We start from the raw sequence: 24,932 nt of genomic DNA on the forward strand, positions 1-24,932 counted from the left end.
GAGGGCTGGAGGATGACTAACATGAGACCCATTTTTAAGAAGGGTCAGAAGGAGGATCCTGGGAACTACAGGCCTGTCGGCCTTACCCCGGTGGCCGGGAAGGTTGTGGAACAGCTCATCCTGAGCATCATGCTGAGGCAGATACAGGATAACCAAGGGTTCAGGCCCAGCTAACATGGCTTTACAAAGGGCAGGTCATGTTTGACCAATCTGATCTCCTTCTATGACAAGGTGACCCACTCAGGGCTGATGTATCATCACCTTTTCTGAGGTCATCCAGGAGATCGTAGAGCAAGGAGAGTTTGTGTTCGTGAAACTGAGCCCTGTATATGTGTTGCCTGGGGCATTCTAAATGCTTGATGATCACTGACACAGAGAATCAAAAAATGATTTGTTGAAAAACTGTGTACTAAAACATAGTTAGAGAACTAGACCCATTTAGACTTTTGAGATAGGATTCACTGAAATAATATTGGTAAATGTTTTTGGTTTTGCAGTTAAAACAAGATATGGTTAAACATACCATTAATCTAAGAGTTTTAGCTTTCAAAGTAAGGTACTATTTGCAGAAAATAACATAATTGTAGTTTTTGCTTGTAGCTATTGGAAAGCTGTTCAGAAGTCCATCACAACTGAAACGAAGCATGAAGTGATGGGTTAATAAATAGAGAAAAGTGTTTAAACTGACAGGCAGGTGCAGTTTCTGTATGAATACCTACTGTTCATGTGAACAAGCACGGTGAATCTTTAGCATATGGGGGAAGGAGAAGATAAAAAGCTTTTGCATTTTTGAATATAGCAGAATAAGTTTTCCAGACAGAAGGTCAATGTTCGCAACAAGACAAAAAGAAACAGCTGTTGTATTTATGATTTCCAGAATAGCGAACAATAGGAAGGACATAAAAATATCTTGGCTGTTTTAGTTTTATCAGATTACCAGGATTTTTTCAGTTTTAGCACCAAGAAAAATTTTTAATGTTTTATTAAATCTCCTCTTTTTTACTGCACACAATAAGCATCCTTTATCAACAGATATACCTACCAAATTTTTAATAGTAAAGAAATTGAAGAATGTTATGTAAAGCAGTTCAGAGGAAATATATTAAGTAGAATTGAATTTGAGATTATAGATATATCTTTAAATCACATAATTCTATGGTTTACACAAAGCAACAAAAATTTTATTCTGTTTTCCACCTCTTCTTCCCTTAAGTATTCTTGAATATTTTGTTAAAAAATATATATATTTCATATAAAGGTGGAATTTTGTTCTTAGCAGTAGCTAGGAGAAAACTGGCTGTTGAATGCCTGATATTCATCCAATACATTCCCAGTTTATGGTTTTTTACAAAAATAACCTGTAATTTGTATTTTGTTTCTATCACATGTTGGAAAACGCTAGTGAAATGTTTCATTTGGTTACTGTTGACTCCACGGTCTGTATGTAATTTTATGGCTGATCAGCTTCTACTGAGTATCTAGTTACTTAGCAGTTTTGAAACCTGCCACCACATCTAAAAGGCTGACTGAATTTATGTATGAAGCGTTATCAAATTGCCTTTGAAAATCCTGAGCCTTGTAATTTTAAAACTCTCCTGGAAATTGTTTTAGAGCTTTTGTGAGATACATCTACTTCCATTTTTGGCAGAATATTGTTCTTCACAACATTTGACAACTCAGGTTTCCTTTTTGGCTGAACTGTGGAGTAAAAATTAATGCATTCATGTACTTTAATAAAACCTTACAGGATCATTGCACTTCTGGCAATGAAATTGGATCTTGATAGAGTTGTCTTTTTTTTGTAATTAGTGACTGCGCATCGCTGCTATCTCTTTTTAACAGACATAAAATTTGCTTAAGCTGAAGGAGATTTGGAGGCAGTTGCATTTTTCAGAGACATACTCATTCCTTTTTGGTCCAAGGAAATGAATAATAAAATCACTGTTGCTTGTTCTTCTAGGGGTTAGGTGAAGAGTTAGTAGTAATTTCTATAAATCTCTGATGAGTATGATGCTTATACAGATTCAAAGAGCTTTCTGTCTGTGATAATAAAAGATGCTGACATGATGCAGAAGGAATGCATGCTCTCACTGCTTTCTTTTTTTTTTCAAATCTGTTCTCTATAAAATGTGTGCAGTTCTCTATATAAATGAGTGCAGGCTTACTATGGTTCATTGGTCAGTTGTTAAGTTTTGAAATCCTGAAATAATTATGTGGAAATAGAATTGTGTGGGACATCTCCTCCTAGCTGGTTATGTCCACCTTTTCTCAATGCACCACTTTTTTTCAAGTCAGTGGGAAGCTTACAGACAAATTAAAACTATTTTTCTTATTTAATATCTAGTTGATTTGTAAGCAGCTAAATGTGCTTACAGTTGACACCTTCCCTTGGTTGTGTCAAATTCTCATGAGATCCTTATTTAACTGAACAAGGCAAATCTGGAATAAGTAAAACAGACAACAAAAAAAAAGTCCTCTCTGATATTCCAGTAGTCTATGCCATGGAAACTTAAGTCAAAGTTGCCTTAGTTGTATTTATTAACTCTTAATAGATTCTTTTCTCCATCAAATTTGGCCTATAGCTTTCTGACACATAACAACTTATAATGTATTCACACTTTCTGCTTTTTTTCTGCATGCTGTGAGAGATAACCTCTTCTTGCCTGTCCTCCATCTTGCATAGGGTAGTTTCACTTGATATCATCCTGTATTAGAAGAGAAGTGACAGTGTTCATATATTATTCATCTTCTTGCTACTTCTCATTTTGTAGTCTTGTGTCTAGCTTGCTCAATTTAGCTGTTTCTTGCACCAAACTTGTTTCACATTTTTGATCATCTTACTTGTCTTTCTCTCTTTCCTTTTTAGTTTCTTTCATAGCTCTTTTTAAAAGTGGGAAGACAGTGTTCATTGTAACGTGCCTCATGAGTTAATAAAATGATGATTTATGAAGATGCTCTGTCCTCCTTTCATCTCCTAGTAATTTCTAGCCTTCTATTTACTCTCCAAACTAACTTATCTGATGTTTTTATAGTATTATTCTAACCCTGAGATCTTGTCTCTGAATCATGTCAGTTCTGAGTCTATCTATTTATGAGTATGTTGAGCAGCACAGGCCACAAGAATACTTCTTACTATTCAAGTAGAAATTGCAAGATCAGCAGCTGTAGAATTTGGGATGTGACAAAGTAGAAAAATGCTTTAGTGTATATGAGGGTATGAACCATGTGGTTTTGTTCATATGGTTATGTCTGCATGTTTTACAGGGCAATTTTAATTAAAAAACATTATATTGGTAAAAGGCATACAATAAAAACACCTGATATAGATAAAGTATGCCTTCTATTGAGTATTCTAGTGAAGTAACCTGCCAATGAGAATAACTGTAAGATGATGTTTTGCCAAAATAATTCTTGCCTTTTTTTTCATAGCAACAGTTTACTGCAAGGAAAAATTAGTATTGCCCAATGAAAAATGGGAGTAGAAATGCACTGGAGACTTTTAGCTTACAACTAGTTTCACAAATGGGAAAATGTAGAGAAGTTAAGTATTGAGAGTGATGGAAGATTTATTCAACTGGAAAGATCAATAGAATAGAATCAGGAGCCCTATTAGACTTTGAAGGAATTAGATTTCATGTGTTTAATTTTCAAGAACCATTTCAGTGAAAATATCACTGTATTCAAAGAAAGAGGCAAGCAAATCTGAAGATCCTCTCTGTGTCTTTGAGATTGTGAAAGGACTCCTACTGCTATGATGCAACATTTATATGAAGAAATATTGAATGTGAGATGAAGATGCTGTTAAAAAAGATTCGGAATCTAAAGGTTTAAAATTTTGTGATGTGAAAAAACTCAGCAAAGATTGTGTTTCCCACTATCTGCCTATCACAAAGACCTATATTGATTGCTTGCCAGTGCCAGTAGTTCTCAGAGCTGATTTTGGTTTTGATTTGTTTTGTTGTTTTTAATTGTTCTCTATTTTCAGTTTTCTGAATAGTTTGCTTTCTCCTTCTTTACAGTTATTTATCTTTTTTTTGATTTTGGTACTGGTACTACTGCTGCTTTTCCATCTTGCTAGAGAACTCCAGAATGAGCCCCATTGTAAGCTGTCTTCTCTTCATAGCTCAATTTCTTGTATGTTTCATTATTACTTACTTGTCCCTTACCCCCATTTGATGATTGATTTAAGCTTTTAACTCAGTCTCAAAATGTCTGTGCCTCCTCCACTCAGAGACAGATTTAATCTTCCCTTTGTGGTTGGAGCCCATATGGGCTTTATCATTTTATTTTTCTTGTAACATTTCCACAAAGGGAGATTTTGTTCCACTGTAAGGCCTTATGTTGTTCTAATTGGTATGGCTGACCTGATAATATCCCAGGGTTCAGGGTCATACACTGCTAAGTATATTGCAAAAATGTGCAGTAATGACAAAGTTAGATTCTGTTGCAGTTATTATAGCCTTTTGACAGCAGGTCTCCCACATTAGACCCTGAGTTTGCAATTATCTTTCATTTTCTTACTTCTGTTTATCTACTTCTATGGCATTCTTTATTGCTGTATATCTTATAATGGGAAATTTTGGTGTTTTTTTTTTTTTTATAATTTTGAAGATCACAGGCTCAGTAATAGGATAATGTTTAATTAAAATAATTGGTGAACTTGAGTTTTTGAGAGCTAATTCTGTGATCCCTCTGGTTCAACCAGATCATTAAGGTATCATTGCACCTCTATAGAATGATCACGTGCTCAATGTTGGGACGTTGAAGATTTTGCTGTAAATATTGACTTTCTTTTGTGGGGCTAAGGCAACTGTCACTAGTTTAGAGTTCTGAATTCTAATCCTGACACTATACTTGTAAAAATAGTTTTTCTCTCCACCTACTGATGTAAGATTCGTACTTACGAAGAATTGTTCAGAAAAAAACCCAAGAATTAATGCTACCTGAGTCTATCAACAGTAGTTACTGATTGGCTGAAGCCAGATGTATATAATACATATGTTCAAGAAAGGAGTTGATTAAGTTCTTGTGTGTCTCTAGGAATCCGGAAAGACCGCAGAGGTGGGCGAATGATGAAACAAAAACGCCAAAAAGAGGAGCAAGATTCCAGAAATGGGGAGCCTTCTTCTACAGACCTACGAGCTCCCACCCTTTGGACAAGTCCACTGGTCATTAAACATAACAAGAAGAACAGTCCAGCCCTCTCCCTGACTGCAGAACAGATGGTCAGTGCCTTGCTGGAAGCTGAGCCACCCATAGTTTATTCTGAATATGACCCAAATAGACCATTCAATGAAGCATCTATGATGACCCTGTTGACCAACCTTGCAGACAGAGAATTAGTGCACATGATCAACTGGGCAAAGAGAGTTCCAGGTAAGGAAAAAAAAAAGCCCCAGTGCACTGTAAAAGTCTCTACCTGACAAATTAATGTAAAAAAGACATACCAGTTTTCATACTATATATATTCTTATTTTATGCAAATTGTTCACTTATGTATAAATACATAAAAATTACTAATTTTAATGTTACATTATTAAAAACTGTAGTGCAATATAAGTGACATTTGAAGAAAGATTTATTCAAGAAAAAATATTTTTCCCACACTACAGAATGTTGGACAGTGCTTTTGATTACAAATCCTTTTTAATGGATAAAACCCAGCAAAATCAAAGGTAAAAACAGATGACTAAAAGACAAATCTAATCAGTTTGATCTAATCAAATTATTAGATCCCTTTTGAAAAAAGGGTTACTCATGTTTGTAATATTAGCCATAAATTCAGCATCACTATTGAGCCTATAAGTATTTATTTGACAGTTTATCTTTTTGACCATAAATTACAGGTCTTCCATGAGTTTTGAGCCTGAAAAACAGAGCAATGACAGCAATTGTTTGTTTGTTTGTTTTCCCCTCCTGGGACTAGATGTTTTTATTTTTAGCATTTTGGTGCATCAAGGTTGCTGAGCTATGAACCCTACTTTTCTGGAAGGGAATTACAGAATTGTGAGAAACATGTAACATTTTTCATTGAACATATGTTACATATTCATTCATATAGTTTAATTGACTGATATCAATGAAATGAGAAAGCAGTTACATAATTAAAGTTCATCACCTTTTAAAAATTCAGTCTGTAAGATTACTTTTCATAAGTTAACGTTTAAATGTGGATTCAAGTTTATTGCAGATGCTGTACTTTTAGCTTTGTAAAAATACCAGCATACGTACTAGTTTATACATTACAAAGTACTGTGATTCTAATCTCTTAAATTTTTACTGTAGCCATTTATTTCATTAAAATTATGTAGCTGCTTTATGAAGAGCTGCTAGAGAACACTACCACAGCTCTCAGTCACATAATGCATTACGTCAGCAACATTACACCTAGTTTATGCTATTTTTTTCTGTTTTCCTTCTTTTAAACTTGGCAAGACTCTTCCAGGTAAATCGATAACCCATAAAATCTGAGTCTTTTCCAGTCCTCATGGGTTCCCTTTTTACCACTTTTCACGTGTCACTTTGTGGGCTCCAGCTAAGATCAATGAGAACTTGTGTGTGTTTCATTTCTTAATATATCTTATAAGAAATCACTTGGGAATTTTATTCGTGACAAATCCACAGTGGTTAAGGCCTGATCCACAGTCTAAGCGAAGGGCAAGTTCTCATGTTAATTTAAGTATGATTTGGATCACGGCTTTACTAAATGCTTTTGAAAAATTAGCATATGTCTGTGGTGTTAAACATATTCACTATCAAAAGACTTAAATTTAAATATCTTTTCTACTGATTTTAGAGATATAATTAGTCTAAGTTTGTTAAAACCATTAATTTACATTCAGCATGAATATAACACATTCTAAATTCATTATGTTGTTCAACTGGAAACAGTTGTCTTCTATGACATTTGTTTTTGATAGTTAATGTAATTAATGAAAATGTGTTTAGATATAAAGCAATACTGTTAGGGAACTCAGATCTTATTTTTATTCAGAAATGTTTATAAAATTGCTTGTCACAAGATTATTACATTTGATGATGATCAAAAAACTGCCTGGTTTACCAGATGTATCTTATTTTTCCTAAGCAAGCATGCGAAATTGGAAAATCGAATGTTTATGGTTGTCAACTATTTGTTTCTAGTCAATGAATTTTCCATTTAAATAAATATACCTGTTAATTGCCAAAATAGCTCCTAAGGAGAAATTAAGCCAAATGACTCTACATATATTCATTAATAAGTAGTCTAACAGACGAGATTTGATATAAAACTGGTGAAGTCTGGTTAACAAAAATCCAAAATCCCTTTCTAGTCATGTTTTGGTATATTAGACATTGTAAAATCATATCAAAGGTAAGCAGGAGAGATAGAATATTAGCAGTTTGGCAGATTCTGAAATGGCTGGACTCCTAGCTGGTTTGTGATATTGTGGAGTATGGTATGTGTAATCAAAAGCAGAAGTTAAAATATTTAAAAAAACGTATTTAAAAGAATTCAGGCCCAATTATTTACCTACTTCTAAAATTATATCCTCTGAGAGTAGGCATTTTGGAGCTAGGTGCTTAAGTCTTTTTTTGAGGTCTCTCATTTGGTTCCTAGAAAATGCTGAATATGCTTAGTTGCTGATATTAAATCTTAGAAGTAATGATCATCTTTCAAAGGGCCTCAATTTGAACTATTTGGCTAAGTTACCTTCTGCTGGAATGCAATAACAAGAAAAGTACATTTTAAAAAAAGTGTCTTATTTTCACCTCCACAGTGTGTTGTCGTTCAATACTCCATTATCAGGAATTATGCAGTACTGCTTAATTAGAGAGGATTTTTGTATACTTTATGCATTACCTTTTTTCTGTTAAGTTTTTTGTGCAACAGCATTGTGAGATTCCACACATTTTCTTAGCTAATTTGCTAAGGTTTTTAGCTTTGGACTCACACCCATCATCCTCTAAAAAGCTTCTCAGCCATAGAAAAAAAAAAGTTGCAGGAATCAGCCTCTCCTAGGCACACCTCTCAAGTCATGGAAGCATTGCACAAGTTCATTTAGTTAAATGCAGGCATTTAGCTGAAGGAAAGCAAGCAGTAAAGTCAGTATGAGTGACTGAGTTGAAAGCAATTCATTGAGGAGGAAAGAGATTTGATATGGACAGAAAAGAAATTAAATGAAGATACAGCTTGCAAAGTGCAAGTGTCAGGGGACATGATTAGAGGTTTTTGCTGTGTAGGCTTTGAAGAAGAGGGAGTGTGTCAAAGCATCTAGTAAGAACATTGTTTCAATCAGCCAGTCTTTCTGGTGATGTGACTAGGTAGGCATGGAAGAAGAAACAGCTAATTAGAAGAGGTACTGGATGGAAGTGAATTTATTCTACAAAAAAAAAGAGTAAAGAAAAATAACATACTGTAGGCAGAGATCTGTTGTAAAGACATGCTGAGGACAATGTTCAAGATGAGGTGAGAATTTTGCAGCCATAGTCTGATTGGGAATGTGAGATGTGGTCTAAATCTCTATTGTGGTTTGTTCAGCTTGTTTGAATTGACTCTGCAATCTTGGTGATGTTAACAATTTGCCGGGGAAATTGTGCCAGCTTCTTGTGCATAATCTTAAAAAGTGATCTTCAATATTTAGGAGTAATGTGTTCATTAACTGAGGTCATGAAAAAGTTCTCTCATGACAATGCAATTCATAATATTCCAAGTGTATAAAAGCTTGTTTTAATTTTCTTTTGAAAACTTGGCCACTGATACACGTAGGTTTGCCAGATTACATGAACAAAAGTCTTGTAGAGTGTCCTAAGACGTATACAAAAACTTCAGTATGCACCACAGGACAAGCTTTTTACATGGCCTAATGGAGATTTTGGCTTAAGTCCTCCCAGATGGTCTCTATAAGACACCAGGGGTACTTTCTGATTACCCCAACCAGCTGGAATAGCAAGCATAAGACAAGTGCAAACAGATTGTGATGGGCTAGACTTTACATATACATGTAAACTAAGCCTTTCACTGCTTTATTGTGACAAACCACTAAAACTCATATGTATGCATGTATCAGCATAGATGAATAAATATTCTTCTCGTTTGTGAATCATGTATCCCTGAAAGATGACTTTCTGTTTTCTTCTTGGTTTACACAACATCTTGGTGATATAGTACCACCTTCAGTCTCTTAGAATGAGGATTTTTAGTTTAGTGACTTTCCACAATGGTTTTTGCAATGGGCAGAGCCATGGCTTTGTTTTTGTGTGAAAATGCTGATATACCAAAGCAATTAACCTACTGCATTTCATTATTCACTTAATATGTATATCACTTACTATCTATATTTGGAGTATTGTTTTCTCTAAAATAGTTGATGTTTTCAATGTAATTGTCAATTATTTTTTTTGTCCTGAAGTTCTTGAGATGGTAAGAGACATTCCAATCTTATACAGTGAGCTTGTGATAAAGAGCGTAGCTTTAAGGAACTTTTGTTGCAAGGGTGAAATCTTTGGCACTGCTGCTACAATCTTGTATAACCATTTACTACAAGTACAGTAGCTGTACAACTTAATAACCCTAAAATGGTATGCTGGGCATACAAGCTTTGAAGTTTTGAGATATTCACAGTGCTGTTCTTATTTTATGGCTTCATGAACCGAGGAGATAAACATTTTGGCACTGCTGTTTTTTTTTTTTTTTTTTAATTATTATTTCAAAGCCACAGAAGTGGTTATTTTCTTAAGATATTGTTTTCCTGTTTGACTTTCCAAACTGCTCTGTTTGCTAAATTAGGAACAGTGTGTAAAGAGGCCAACAATAGCCACAATTTTACACTGCACTTAGTGACACCAAACCTTAGAGAAAAAAATAAAACCCAAAAGCTTGCAGTAGAACAGAAAGGAGTCCTATACAAGAATGGTATGTGTTAATAACCCTTTAGGTGTAGGACAGTTTACAGAGCTTCTAAGTGTATTGATCCTGGCATTAATTTACACTTATAAAAAGGGAATGGTTTGCAATTCTTGTAGCAATTTTTAATAAGCTTTCCAAAATATCTGCATGACTAACATTCTTTTAACACGAACTACTTACATATTGAAATTCCTTGGCCATTCAGTAAAATACAAGCTTGTTTCATAATAATAGTTTAAAGATTAAATCGTATTGGTCTTGGCAAACAAACAGGCAAAAATGAGCATGCAATGTAATTTTTTTTATACTTTTAGCCAAATCTTAAGGAAAAGAAAGACTTAAATGGTAATATTTTATTTCCAGAAGAAGCAATCCTTTTATAAAAGCATTTCCTGCTATTTTTCTTTAACGGATAAGTAATTTACACTCTTGGGTGAAAATATCTACATATCTGTGTTAGTCTTCAGCTATGCTAAAACCTGGAGCTTTCCAAGAAATACTTGTTAATTTCCACTCTAAGTAAACAGTAAGTAATGATCTCTCCTGATTTATTTATTTCTTAAAATAATTTACAAAAAGAATATGCAATTGTTGGAAAGCACTGATGCGATATGTATGTGCATGCACACGTACCCATTGTTCCCTGTTCACATAATTCACATAAATTGGCCCTTTTTACTTGATATTTAATAACCTCAGCCTAATTCTTGTAGTTTCTCTCCAGTACTCCATCTCTGAACACAATCAGCTTTAATTCCAGTTGAGGGGATTTTTTAATACAATCTGTATTAGCTTTCTGTACAGATGAGTCATTCACTAAAATCTTACATTATATATATAGAAGTTTTTAAGATACTTAGAAATAATTAGGAAAGATTTATTGCAGACCTTTTCTGGACAGACTCTTACTCTGTCTGTATCACTACATTGGTGCATTATATGACACATCTGTTATGCAGCTTACTTATTTCCTTTGATTATCTCTGTAGGAAATGAACTATGTGTGTAAAGAGTATGTTGTTTTGTCTGTGTGTTAGTTATGGACCATTGGAGATTTAAGCTAGTGAAAGGAAAGTAGAGCATATCCCACAGTGGAATGGGGAATGAAAAATCTGTAATTGTCTTATTTTTATTTGTTCTGGCCATAAGAAATATTGTCTTCTCTCTTCCTAATGGAAAGTTCAATTCCTTCTAAGAAATGTGACTGTCCACCTCAGTCCTTAGCAAGGAGACAGAGAGGAGTTACTTACCACTGCAGTAAGATTCTGGCTCTAGACCTAAAGCTTCTTAAACCTCTTAAAAAGAAGAGTCCTGGAAACAAGAGGGAGGAATCGAGATTTTGACTTTGAGTCACTGTCCTGCTCCCTTTCCTCACCTGAGAAGGGCACTGCTCAGAATGTCCAGTGGTACCCAGAGATTCTGCCAGATATCTGGTATTACTTGTGAATAGACTGACCTCTGAAAATGCAAGTTGGTGGAAATTTCAGAGATTTTTGTCTCTGTAGCTTAAGATTTTTGGTTTGGTGTTTTTTCAGTTAATCCAGTAGGAGATAATGAGACTCAGAATCAAGAAGGGAAAGTACTGTTCCAAACCTCACTTAGACTCTAGACAAATGTGTTTCATGTTAAACTACATTCTGGAGCATTTGAGATGGTTTAGAAAATTAAAATTCAAGAAATCTCATTTTGATTGATTCACAAAGATAGAGAATGTTGCATACTAGGTTAATCAGAAATTTTCCAGAGAATATTAAATCTTATCAACAGTCTAGTAATGAAGCATCATCTGCAACAGCTGCTCTCCCTCAGAAAACATGGTTCTAAATAGAGAAGTGACTATATGGTCTGCTGACAAGTAAGCCAAGTGTTTACTAAAACACTGAACAGTCTCTGACTGGGTATGTTCAATGTATTAGAAGCAATGGACTAGAGTAAAGCTAGCATTGTAATATTCCCATACTCATATAAATGAATACAGTAGTATTGCATGTCTGACTCACTCCAGAAATCTCCTTCCATTATTACAAAGGTAGCATTTCCTGTGAGTTTCGCATACATTTGTGGGAGACACCATGGTATTGTAGTTTCACATGTATTTGACATGTATTTCTTGTAGTTGCAATGACAGATAGAGTAGTTTCCATTTTTCTGCTTCCCCTCAGGCTGGGGCAGCTGTGCAAGAGCAGGACTGACCCGAGTGATTGCCTATAACTTCTATCAGAGTGCTAGAAAAAGATTTTCATGTATTTGTACCATCAATAATAACATAGAGCTCTAACTCAAGGCTTTTACTAATTTAATTTATCTTAATTTCTACTTCAACAGAGAGGTCTTTTCCAATATCTGTTGTAAAAAGGCAAGAAACTTCTAGTTGCTGACACCATTTACAGACTTTATCCTGTTTGCTGAAGTAGGTGTTGTATAACTTCTACTTTGTGTATTTCCGCTTGATCTGGAATATGTTCTGTAATGCTCTGACAGGGCTGTGAGAGATTGGAGTGTCAAAGAGAAGACGAAACATGGTAATTTCCCCCTCACTCAAGATGAATCCTAGTTCATAAAAGGTCTTTAGTTTGCTTCTGTCCCTGGGGTACACAGACTTTATTTCCCAGGAGCCAAAGACTGGCTGTTTACCAACCAACCACAAAGTAACTCTGCAAAAAGAAAGTCTGTGGGTTCCTCCAAATAGCACAGGTAAAGTTATTCTCCTGTCTTTGTTGTACAGGAAAGTCTCAAATTCTCCTGGAAGTTCTTTGGGTCAAGTTTTCAGTGTACAGATAGTAAATAGTGACCTGAAGGAACAGAAGCATGTAGCAGGCTTTTTGGAATCAGCAGTCAATTTTTATTCAGGGTGGGATTCTGCAAAGTCTGTGAGAAGGGAAAGCTCTAGTACAGCCATGGGTGGCTATGTATTGCTTAGAAAAGACAGACCAATGAGACAAGGAGGTGAAGTTGCTCTCTATGCCAGAATGCAATTAGAGTGCATTGAGCTCTGCCTGGGTGAGGATGAGGGGCAGGTTAAATGTTTGTGGCTGAGAATTAAGAGGCAGGGTAATGCAGGTGATGCTGTGGTGGGAGCTTGTTACAGGCTACCCGATCAGGAGGAAGAGGATGAGTCCATCTACAAACAGCTGACAGCTGCCTCACAGTCACAATCCCTGGTCCTCATGGGGAACTTCAACCTCCCTGATATTTGTTGGCAAAGACACACAGCCAAAGGCATGCAGTCCAGGAGGTTCCTACAGAATGTTGATGACAAATTCCTGTCACAGGTACTTGAGGGACCAACAAGGAGGGGTGTGCTGCTAGACCTTGTACTAACGAAGAAAGAGGGTCTGGCTGGGGATGTGAAGGTTGGAGGCAATCTTAGCTGCAGTGACCATGAGATGATGGAGTTCAAGATCCTGTGTGGAAGAAGCAGAGCATTAAGCAGGATTGAGACCCTGGACTTCAGATGAGCTGACCTTGGCCTCTTTGACTGGCTTGGAGGGATCTCATGGGATAGGATCCTAGAGAAGTGCCCAAGAGAGCTGATCCATCTTCAAATGCCATTTCCTCCAAGCCCAAGGTCAGTGAGTCCCCACATGTAGAAAAACAGGAAAAGGAGGTAGGAGGCCTCCATGGATGAACAAAGATCTGCTGAAACAATTCAGGGAGAAAGTAGACAACTAGGAGAGGTGGAAAAAGGGCTGAGTTTCTTGGGAAGAGTATAGGAACATTTCCAGAGCATGCAGGGATGGAAGCAGGAAGGCTAAAGCGCTTTCAGAATTAAACCTGGACAGGAAAGTAAAAGAGAACAAGATGGAGTTTTTCAGGTACATCAGCAGCAAAAGGATGATGAAGGGGAATATGGGCCTTCTGCTAAACACAGAGGGTGCCCTGGTGATCACGGATGCAGAGAAGGCTGAACTAATGAGTGCCTTCTTCTCTTTAGTCTTTGCATCCAAGGGCAGCCCTCGGGAAGCCCAGTCCAGCAAGGATAGTAGGATGGCCTGGACAGGAGAGGACTTCCCTGAGTGGACAAGGAAGAGGTTAAAGACTTGTTGGGCAAGCTTATTGCTCATAAGTCAGTGGGACCTGATGGAATGCAGCCAAAAGTTCTGAGGTTGATGTGGCTGCTAAGCCACTCTCTGTTATTTTTGAACAATCACAGAAGACGGGTGAAGTGTCTGAGGACTGGAGAAAGACCAATGTCATTCAAAAAGGGCAGGCAGGAGGACCCAGGAAACTATAGGCCAGTCAGCCTCACCTCCACCCCTGGAAAGGTGATGAAACAATTTTTCCTCAATGTCATTACTAAACATATGAAGGAAAAAATGGCTATTGGGGGGAGTCAACATGGATTCACCAAGGGGAAATCCTATTTGACCAACCTGATAGCCCTCTACGAGGGCATAACTGGCTGGCTATATGAGGGGAGAGCAGCAGATGTCATCTACCTTGACTTCAGCAAGGTTTTTGACACTTTCTCCCATTATATCATCCTCAGAAAGCTCAGGCAGTGTGGGTTGGATGAATGGATGGTGAGGTTGATCAAGAGCTAGCTGAATGGCAGAGCCTAGAGTGTGGTGATCAATGGCACAGAATTAGAGGCTTGTGGCCAGTGGAGTTCCACAGGGATTGGTTCTGGGGCCAGTCTTGTTCAACACCTTCATCAATGAGCTGGATGAGGGGACAGAGTGTACCCTCACTCACCAAGTTTGCTGATGACACAAAACTGGGAGGACTGGCTGTGATGAGGCCTCATCTGGAGTACTATGTCCAGTTCTGGGCTCCTCAGCTCAAGAGAGACGGGGAACTTCTGGAGAGAGTCCAGCCCAGGGCCACCAAGACGATCAGGGGACTGGAGCATCTTCCTTATGAGGAAAGGCTGCGGGAAACTGGGGCTGTTTTGTCTAGAGAAGAGGAGACTGAGGGGGGATCTTATTAATATTTACAAATATCTAAATGGTGGATGTCAGGAGGTTGGGGCATCTCTTTTTTCTGTTGTATCAAGTGTCAGGACAAGAGGTAATGGAAAGCAGTTGGAACATAAAAAATTCCATTTAAAAGGAAAGAAAAACTATTTTTCTTTTCAGATGAGGGAGCCCTGACACAGGCTGCCCAGGAAGGGTGTGAAGTCTCCTTCTCTGGAGGTCTTCAAAACCCGCCTGGACGTGTTCCTGTGTGATCTGACCTAGATGAACCTGCTTCTGCAGGGGGGGTTACACTAGATGATCTCTAAAGGTCCCTTCCAATCCCTAACATTCTGTGATTCTATGTGATGACGGAATTAAGCACTATATTAAGTACTATATGTAGGCAGGTACTCAGTTGACAAAGAAGACTTGCCAAGGAAAAAAATAAACAACCGAGCATATTTATCAGTGTTGTTTTTTCCCCACTTGATATTCATCTAAACACAGCCATAGAGAATAATTGACTTTGATACGAATATCAAATGCTTTTTTTATTCCCCTAAGTATACATGTAGGTTTGTGTTCTTTTACACCAGGTCTTTTGGAAAGAATATTTCTTTATGACTGGGAAATATTGATTTTGCTCCTGGCTGTGCCAATGCCTCCCTGTGTTTTACATAACTGTCTTATAATGTGCCACAATGTATCCATTCCTAAATTGCTATCTCAAAACCTTATCTTCTGCATAGGAAAGTAGCGTAGCATAGTGAATGTCCTTGTTGGGAAACAAAAAGTCACAAATTTGAAGATTCTCAGCCTACAGAGAAGAATATGAATTAAATATACTGTTTTTTACCCTGCTTGTTGTGCTACTGTTTTATGTCTCACAAGTATGCCTCTCTTTCCCAAAATGTGTCTTCTATTTTGCAGAAATTCTACATGCTGCTTTATCCAGATTTTACATAAAGCTATCCTAAGAGGTAATCTTTGATACTACTGAGTATATCAACGGAGAAATTAGTTGTAACTAAGTTTGAAATGCTGTAGTATATTAAATGCATAATTTATTTGAAATCAGTTATGTTTCTGAAGTCTCTTCTCTATTTCCATACCTTTGTTCCACTCTGTGCATTTTTTTGAGAGGCCACTTCTAATCTAGTGTTCGAGAAAGATCCTGGTATTTGAATGAGGCACAGCCAGGCAACATAAATACATTTCCCTCACAGTCTTATTTCAGCAGACAGTTCATTCAGAGTGCTCTTTTCTTTAAATGCCAGATGAGACTTTTTGAACCTTCCTTATCAGTACTAGGGATACTGAGAGATTTTGGTAAAACTCCATTACTGCAGTTTGATGAATTTAGATCTGCTCTTCTTCAACTGACAGTGAATAATTGTTACCAGATTTCCAAGAAGATAGTTTATTTACAAGTAATATTATGAAGTAACTTTGAAGTGCTGATTTCAAGTAGGTGGGAGACAGCAGTACCAGTTTGTCAGAAAGTGATCCAAAATAATTCAATAATGGAACGTCAGAAGTACTTCAGTATAAAGCTGAAGAGCTATTTTCCCCCTTCTTAACAAGTTGCCAGGCTGACATTGTGTGTCATGGCTTCTGAGTCTCTGAGGAGATTATTACTACCTAATGTCATATTTAAGTGTGTTTGCAGATGCTTATAAACATACTTGAGCTGTAGAGTACATAACAAGAACCCAAGAACCTTTTGAATATCATAAAATGTGGACATTGTCATTTGGATACCAATCAAATGATAATTACTGCCTCGGTAATTATCATTTACACTAAACACAGTTCTGCCTCTGAGGGTAGGAGCCTTCAGCTTGAAAGTCTTCTATGTATGAACTAAATTGTGCCTTGAGGTGATATATGTTGATACTATTCATAAAACTGTCTCCTAGTCTATGTCTGAACTGTGTGAAGTGACTCCATTTCCTGACTTAGCTGAAGGATTTAACCTTATCCAGTAGGAGTCTGTTAAACTCACATTCTGTATGCAGGTGAAAGAAGGAAAAACAAAATAAATCAATTTTTCTCTGTAAACAAGAGAGATGAAAACTACTGCTTTTTTACAAGGTGAAAAAAAAATCAAATTGTAATTCCAGGGGAAACTTCCCTTTAAGTTACACATTTTTGTTCTAATCTTTAATTTCTGCAATTGCTCTTAATAGAAGATATTACTGTGATTTTTTTTTTTTTTAGTGGAATTCCATGCAACTTTCCAGTTCTGACAAAAGATGACAAATAGAGTTTATAGGTCCAGTTACTTTGGATGAGTTTGTACACTATTCCAAAGCTTTTCCAGATGTCTCCCTCAGAGTTGTGTGAATAATTGATTTCTTTATTTTATGGCAGGTCCAAACAATAAAAAAGAATCATTTTCACTTAATATAAAATTACATTTTTGGACCTTTGTGCTAGATAATAACATTTTTTCAGGTGAAGTGAAACATTTTATTCAATGAAAGAATGGACTTCATTGGGATTTCAAATACTTTAGTCGCTTGTTTAAAATGAAAAGATGACAATTTTGGAAATAAGAGTCTGAGATTTCCTAGAAGTTTAGATACTTTTCATAATGCTGAGTAGAGATGGATGCCTGGTGGAGTGCTGAAAACTAAGATGAGGTAGCTGAGAAGGACACTCTTTGTAACCCAACAGAAACCAATCTGGTTTTATTAGTTTATTTTCATTTTGTGAAATCTGACATGTTCTCTAGAGTGTTTTAAATTCATCAGCCTGTCACTTTCTAGTGTAAAATGCTTTGTCAGGGTGGTTCCAACCAGCTCTAACTCCAGCATATGTCTCAGTTGGCAGTATTGGAGCTTGGGTACAACATGGTGGTTCTCCAAGTGCAACACTCATCTTTTGTATGCACACTTGAGCCTGGTCCATGCAACATGCAACAGTTTCCCAAGGTTGCCTGAGGCTTACAGATGATGAAATGTGCCTCAGATTTGTTATTCATTGAAGGACAGCATGAAAGAAAAGGGACTTAAATGAATGATGTGTTTTCTGGAGACATGCTGCTAGCTAACTTATTAGATTTCTCTGGACAAGAAAATTAATACAAATGACCAGCTGCATTCCAATGACTTGCATTCTCTGTAACGTATTCCTTTGCTCTGTCATATGATGACACTCCCACACAACTGCTAAAATATTCTTCTTGTTGTAGTGGTTAAAGGAAATTGCTGCAATTAATTTTACTGTCCTTCTTCTCTTTGATGTGTCATTACAATTTCTTGAATAATTTTTCAGAGATTGGGTTCTGTTCAAAACCAGTCATGTAGGCGTGAAAAGAACAGGACGCAAAATAAACATTTAAGCCTTATTTATGTATACTTGTGTTTCTCTTTTGATGTACATATCAGGCAATGTAATGAACACTAAAAAATACATTTATATATACAGTTTCTATTACTCATATATAAATGCAATAGAGAAAAATAAGACTTCTTCAGAAGTGAATGATCTGAAGAAATAAAATAGATGCAGGTGCCTTTGTCAAGCTAGTTTTATTTCCTAATGACTATAAAGAATGACCAGACCATGAACTCTGAGGTTATGCTTCATTTCTTGGGTACAGCACATTATGTTCTGAGCAATTTCTATTTGTGGTCTTAAAGCAGTTTTAATCTTCAAGTTCACTACAGACTTGACAGTTTTTCCTTATTTTCCTTGGGTTCTAAAATAATCCTCTTTTCTGTTAGTTCCAGATGCTGCTGCAATGAATGTTAATTGTTTCACTAGTACAGTAGATCCTGGGATGGAATGGACTGTGATGCAGAGACCTTTGTTCACTGGATTCTATGAATTAAGAAGGGGAGAGAGTAGTCCTCCCAATTTTCTTACTTGAAGCTCATTGCAGTCAAAAAAAGGTGTTAAATTTGAAGGTGACATTTCTCAAGATTCCAGTCAGGGGTGGAGATATAACTTGAAATGGTGAAACTATAATTCTCAAAGACTTAAACAAAATTATTGGAAATAATCACAAGTATAAAACAAAGATTTTAGGCATGTTTGAAAAGAATGAGGTTAATAATCATTAATTTCAGCTTCTAATTCCTTCAATAAATAAATAATAATAATAAAAAAGAGTTCACTTAGAAGAGTTGCTGAAGATGATTGTTGTTTGTGTTGCCTTGCAAAGGTAATTTTTTTCTCTTTTGCAAAATGTTAAAATCACCTTCAGGTCCTTCATGTAGCTCTTATAATTAATAGAACAAAAAGGATAAAATCTGGAACAATGGAGATATTTTTATATCCTAACATCTGTGGAAAAAATGAGGCGCAGAGAAGTATAAGTGAGCTGCCTGTGGCAGAGCAGGTCTCCAGGCTCTATTAAACTGAGCCTTGTTCTCTTGACACCCCTATCCTGCCACTCGTATGACCATTAGACTGTGTGACAAGAGTAACTGGCCTCAAATTGTGTGCAGATATGAGATTAGGAAGAACTTATTCACTGAGAGGATTGTTAAACACTAGAACAGGTAGCCCAGGGAAGTGCTGGAGCTCTTGTCTCTGGAGATATTTAAAAGACATGTAGATAAGGTGCTGAGGGACATGGTTTAGTGATGCGCTTGGCAGATTAGTGGTTGGACTTGATGATCTTAAAGGTCCTTTTACAGTCAAAATGATTCTGTGATTCTGCAGCATATCTGCATTGCCTTTGCCCAACCCAAAGTTTTTCAGAGCCCTCCTTGTCTAGCAAGGTCCATCTCCCAGGACCATAGTGAACACCAGGCGTATGATGCTGCCCAAGCCTTCTGCAGGCAGGGCTACAGAGCCCTGTACAAAACACCGCCACTCTTGCTGCCCACAGTGATACTGCTAAAGTATTGCCCCATCCAAAGGGCCTTTGCCAACACAAGTGATTATGAATTTAGTAAATGGGTATAGTAAAAGCATGCAAGTACATCTGTAGAAGAGGAAAACAACTGGGAAGTCTCACGGGTTGATCTTTGTTTTAATAATTCTCCCCTGCTAACTGTGTATTGAAGCGATGATTTGAAACCTCACAGGGACATACTTGGTTCATTTCAAAAGCTGTGAAAGAGCTTAAATCCTCTTCCTTTTTGTGATAATCTGCTTTGGTCTGCATCCTTTTTCCTCCCTCCAGTGACTCCATGTTTGCTTAAAAACTGTGGTTGCTTAAAGAGATTGCTTAAAGAGCGGTTGCTTGAAGTGCCCTTTTGCCTTAAATGATTTTTCTTGACAGCCACAAAACCATCACTTATTTACATTTGCTTTGGGTTGTGATTGGCGTATAGCCTGGTACTTGAGTGAGGAGGTCAAACAAATGCTGAAAACCTCATGCTCTCTTGGATGCAGCTGAATATACAAAAAAGCCCAAGTCATGCTGGGCATGACCTCAAGTCTTGGGGTAGGTTTGCACAAAGTGTAAACCATCCAAGGTGGCTGGTGCTCACTAGCTGCCCATTGCTCAGCTTTCATACTCCTCCTTCTTTTCAGGTTGTTTCATCAGCTGGTTGAACACTTAAACAGCAGAACAGACCAGGAGAGCTGATGTGGCAGGGAGGGGGAGGAGGGGGGAAAAATGAGGTAGAGAAGACAGCTTGTATTTATGAGAACGTCTTTTGAGTTCGTAAAAGTCAGACAAGAATGTATAACAAGCCTCACAAAAGATTTAGCTGGATCTGCATTTGACGGAAAACATTTTGCATAGCAGTGACCTCTTACAAAAATGACAAATTCAAAAAAAGCCCTCAAACCTACTTGCAACTGGCCTGAGTACTGGTATAAGTTTAGTGTAATACAATTAACAGTTGTGGAGACAATAAAGAAAAGATCTATTACTTCATACTCTGTAGGAACCTTCTTCACCTGTATAGGGAAATATTCAGAGAACACCTTTTAAAACAGAAGTCTTCACGTGCAGTTAATGGTCTGTTCCTACCCTTAAAATCACTGGCAATGGCTGCTGTTATCCTGTTCACAGTATGCAGACATTGTTCTGAGCATTTGATTTCCTGAATTCACTGAGAAATAGCACAGCTCTCAGTGGTAAAAGAACCATGAAATAGTACCTTACTGTTGTCAAAGCATAGCCTGAGTCTCAGACATCTGTATTCCAGTCCAGGGATGAATGATAATTAACTGCTTTTAGAAACTGCTGTATAGTGCTGTAAGAGTTTTTCATGTAGTAATGAACATTGCTTTATGCTGATCATTTGAAGAGCTTGTTTTTGTACAGAAAAAAATTTCTCCCCAGCTCTGACTTGGTAAGGCTTTCTTTCTTTTGTCTCTTTGAGAAAAATTCTGGTGCTTCTGTTTGGTTTTTTTTTTTACCTTTTTACTGATCTGCAAGAAGCAGAGCTTGCACTTGAGTTCAAAGATGCTTCTCCACCCCAAAGATTTTTGTGTCTGAAAGGACTAGAGATCTTGCTGAGAGCCTGCCACACCTCTGTCCTAGTCCTGCCTCCTCCTGGATGAGGTACTTAACCTCTTGATGTATTATCTATAAAGTACATTTAATAATACTTAATGGCTTTACTTCCCTGTGAAAAATATAAAGTGCTATCTGAGTGCCGATTACTTTTATTATGTTCCCTGATGGAAGGCCTCAACATATTTTTGTTAACTGGTACTGCTAATGCACTTTCTGGAATAATCTTTGGTTAACAAAGTGAAACAGTTGCAAAACAAAAACAGTGTTTTAGTCAAGACAGACACAGTGACATATGCAAGGAAAGCCAGGACATAAAAGCACTTTGCTTAGCTGAATATGTCTGTGTTGTGTGTCAGCCATGGGCTCGAGCTATGATGCAACCTAGCCTGTCTTCTCTCCAGGCTGTGTCTGTGACAGGGGAGCACAATGTGGAAGAAACCTTGAGTTTTGGACACACAGCCTGACCATCCACCAGCATAGGACAAATTTTCCCAGGCAATCAAATCCTGCAGAACACTTTGCTTAGGCTGCTGTTCAGTGAGAACTCACTATCTCCAAACTCAAGGAGCACTCCAGCACTCTTACTGTGCCAGCACGTGTTTCGTCTCCCCAGGAGCAGTGTCAGTCAAGCTGGTGCCGTGCTATGGACTTCTGATGTTTCTCTCAGGCAAGACAGTAGTATTTCATAAAAATGTAGCAAGGGCTTATCAGGAGACAAGAATGTTTGTCCGACCAGTCGAGATTATCTGTCATTATCCTTGAAGTGTTTCCATGGCCCTAAATCCAGATTATGCTTGGTGCAAATTACTAACTTTGAATAGATCAGCTTCCACTTGGCTAAGTTCTTTATAAGCTTGCTTTGGCATAGGAAATTTGAAATAAGACAAAATTAAGTAGATCTGATGAATGCTGAGCTCATTTGGTAGTAGTTTAGACTGGTGTGCACCTGAAGAGGGAAGGAGATATTCCTGTCCTGAACAAGGCATTAACTTTTTGGACCAGCAATGGCCTCAGGAACTTTTTAATGTTCTCATCTTTAACGATATTGACTGGGCAGGCCTGAAAAAGTATGCAAGCAGAAAGCAATGAGTGAAATCGTGATAGATTTACACATTCTTGGAAAAGAGATGAAAAGGTTCTCGATTATCTGAGAACTGCATTTTGGAATTGTCACTGTGCAGGTGTTAGGTAGAAGCAGAACAGACCAGCTCCTAGAAATGGGATCTGAAAGAAAAGTCACAAATGTGACCTCCCTGTAGCACCCTGCTCCAGGGCCAGTGTTGGGTGGGGAGATTGACTGAGGAGGAACACCTGTTGAACCTGAAGACAAGTCTCCTAAGGCAAGCTCAGAGAGGACAAAAATCTCCCATGGGGGAAAAGTACAAAAGTTTACTTGGTCTTGACTTTCAGTATGAATATAGACCATGGAAGCAAGATCTCATGCTCCTTTCGACTTTTTGGGTTTTGCCCAAAACTCCAAACATCCCTAACTCTTAAACTTATGTTTACACCTTTAAATGGTAATTGGTTTTTTTTCCAGAAAGAGGCTTAGAACCGTTAGAGCTGAAAATGGAAAATGTGAAGCAGTTTTTTAAAAAGTAATTAACAGTAACTAAGAGCAGATATTCTCTTTGATCTCATGTCATTCCTGTCAGATTGTTCAGGCTTATATGAGACTGTAAGTTTGGATTGGAATCCTGCTATATTATAATTATACAGGCAGAGAAAATAGGGAATTCTGAAATAAAAGACAAAGATTTAGAGGCATTTACATTTGTGTCACTTGGTCTGTATTTGTCTTTTAGACTTTCCTCCCTGGAATTTAGCAATTTGTAGTTAGTATTTTTCTGTCTCTACTCATAGAAACAAAAATAAAGTCCCTCTAAAAAAATTTAAATAATGAGACCTTTTTTTCTTACGTAAAATATTGGTATTGAAAATGCTGGATTTTTTATCTTCAAAATAGGTATTGATTTACACATTAAAGTTGTATAAATGATTAAACAAATATGTCTATGTAATATTTTAAGTGCCCTCGGAAGTGAGAACTTAAAAGTTTCTTATAATTTTGATTTGAAGGTCTGTGGAAAGAAGCAGAAATAAGTAGCACTGTAGAAATAGCTGCATGAATACTGAGACTCACAGAAAACAGTGTTTGTGATTCTCCAGTTCACTTGTCCTTGGGCTCTGCTTTGCCCTGTTATTGTTCAGCAGAGACAAGGCTATAGTCAAGATGAAAGTTTGGGCCACTTCTTAGCCTTTAGCCAGCTCATAACTAAGAGATTTCAGAGCTCAGCCTTAAGGGTTGAAAAGACTGGATGATCCACATAAGTTCAGATCAAAATGTCATCTTACGTGCTAGATAAATGTGTACATGCAGTCTCACCTCACTGCTTGAAGTGGAGAAGTTGGGCACCAAGCTTACGGCGCTACAGCAAGCACAGATTTCACATCTTCATCCTCCTGTGGTTACTGAGCAATTAATTCTCCAACGTGTTTTAGGTTAGGAGAAACAGATGTTGCTGTTCATCTTCCTGGTTGTTTCTGGAGACCAGAACTTGCTGTAGGAATTATTTTTCTGTTTGTCTATTTCATCTACTTAGATATTTTTGTCTATATAAACATCTCTTAAATGGGTTGCTTTATTGAATGGTTGCTAGCTATCAGGTTTCAGCACTCACCACTACTTCCCCGATCTATTTGCCAACAAAATTCATGTTTTGTTCCAAATGTGGCCTATTACATGGCCATTGCATAGCTGAGATACTGTACTGAATTGTAAATAACAGCCTTTTCTCTGTGGTTGTTGCCATTTTTCAAAATACGGCATTAAGACAGTGGTTCATCTGTGCAAATTTAAGACATATGATGTAGGAATGTTCTGATTTCTGACAACATTTTGTATATTACAACATCCTAATTTTTTTTACTGTAGAAGGTATTGTAAAAATTCCTATTTCTATCAAGTTAAAGACTTCCCAGACAAGTAAATAGGATATTTAGGAGAGAGATAATCTTTGAAGTTAAAGTTAGGCCTGTTCAGCATACTCATAAGTTACCTGGAAAAACGCATGCATATTAGTGAAAAAAATTACTGACTAAGATGATGAAGACAAGGGTGGACCGAAAAACTGTGCAGTCCTAGTCTCACCATCTCTGAAAGAATATAGCTGAACTAGAAAATGCTCTGAGAAGGTCAAGATGAGTTCAAGGTGAACAGGATAACTTTCATGTAATGAAAATATACTAAAAATGTTTGGAAAGGAGATTGGCTGTGATATGATGACCTAGGGAATTATGATATTTTCCAATAAAATAATTAGAGGCATCAAATGTAAGTAAGAAAGGTGGCTTTTGTTTTATTTTTCAGAATAACAAGACAATATTATTTCCCTAATGTTAGAGTGTGAAACTTCTTATTGGAGAATACAATTTCCAGAGTGTATAAAAAATCTGAAGTGGTTTAAATGCCTAAGTGGGTTCAAAAAACATTTGGATAAACTTGGAGAAAAAAATGTCAAGGTATATTAAGCACAAAGAGACCACTTCTGGCTCTGGAAGTCATACCGACTGCAGAATGAGAAAGCTATCTGTAGAAGCATATGTTTATCCTGCTGTATATTTTACCATGAGCATCTGGTATGTATTGTTGTAGATGAGATACTTTGCTAGATGGACCTTGTTGCATTTAAAACTTTTTACTGCTTTCTCTTTA

At 37.1% G+C, this 24,932-nt stretch overlaps 1 protein-coding gene across 1 annotated transcript in view; it reads left to right on the plus strand.

Annotated features, from left to right (window-relative positions):
• ESR1 (estrogen receptor 1) overlaps positions 1–24,932 on the plus strand; it is a 102,211-nt gene that overhangs the window by 50,358 nt on the left and 26,921 nt on the right. The window contains exon 4 of the mRNA XM_061990319.1: positions 5,041–5,376. Coding sequence (XP_061846303.1) covers positions 5,041–5,376 — 336 coding nt within the window. The remainder of the gene's footprint in view (positions 1–5,040; positions 5,377–24,932) is intronic.

Source organism: Colius striatus, chromosome 2, assembly GCF_028858725.1.
Source record: "Colius striatus isolate bColStr4 chromosome 2, bColStr4.1.hap1, whole genome shotgun sequence".
NCBI classification, from domain to species: domain Eukaryota; kingdom Metazoa; phylum Chordata; class Aves; order Coliiformes; family Coliidae; genus Colius; species Colius striatus.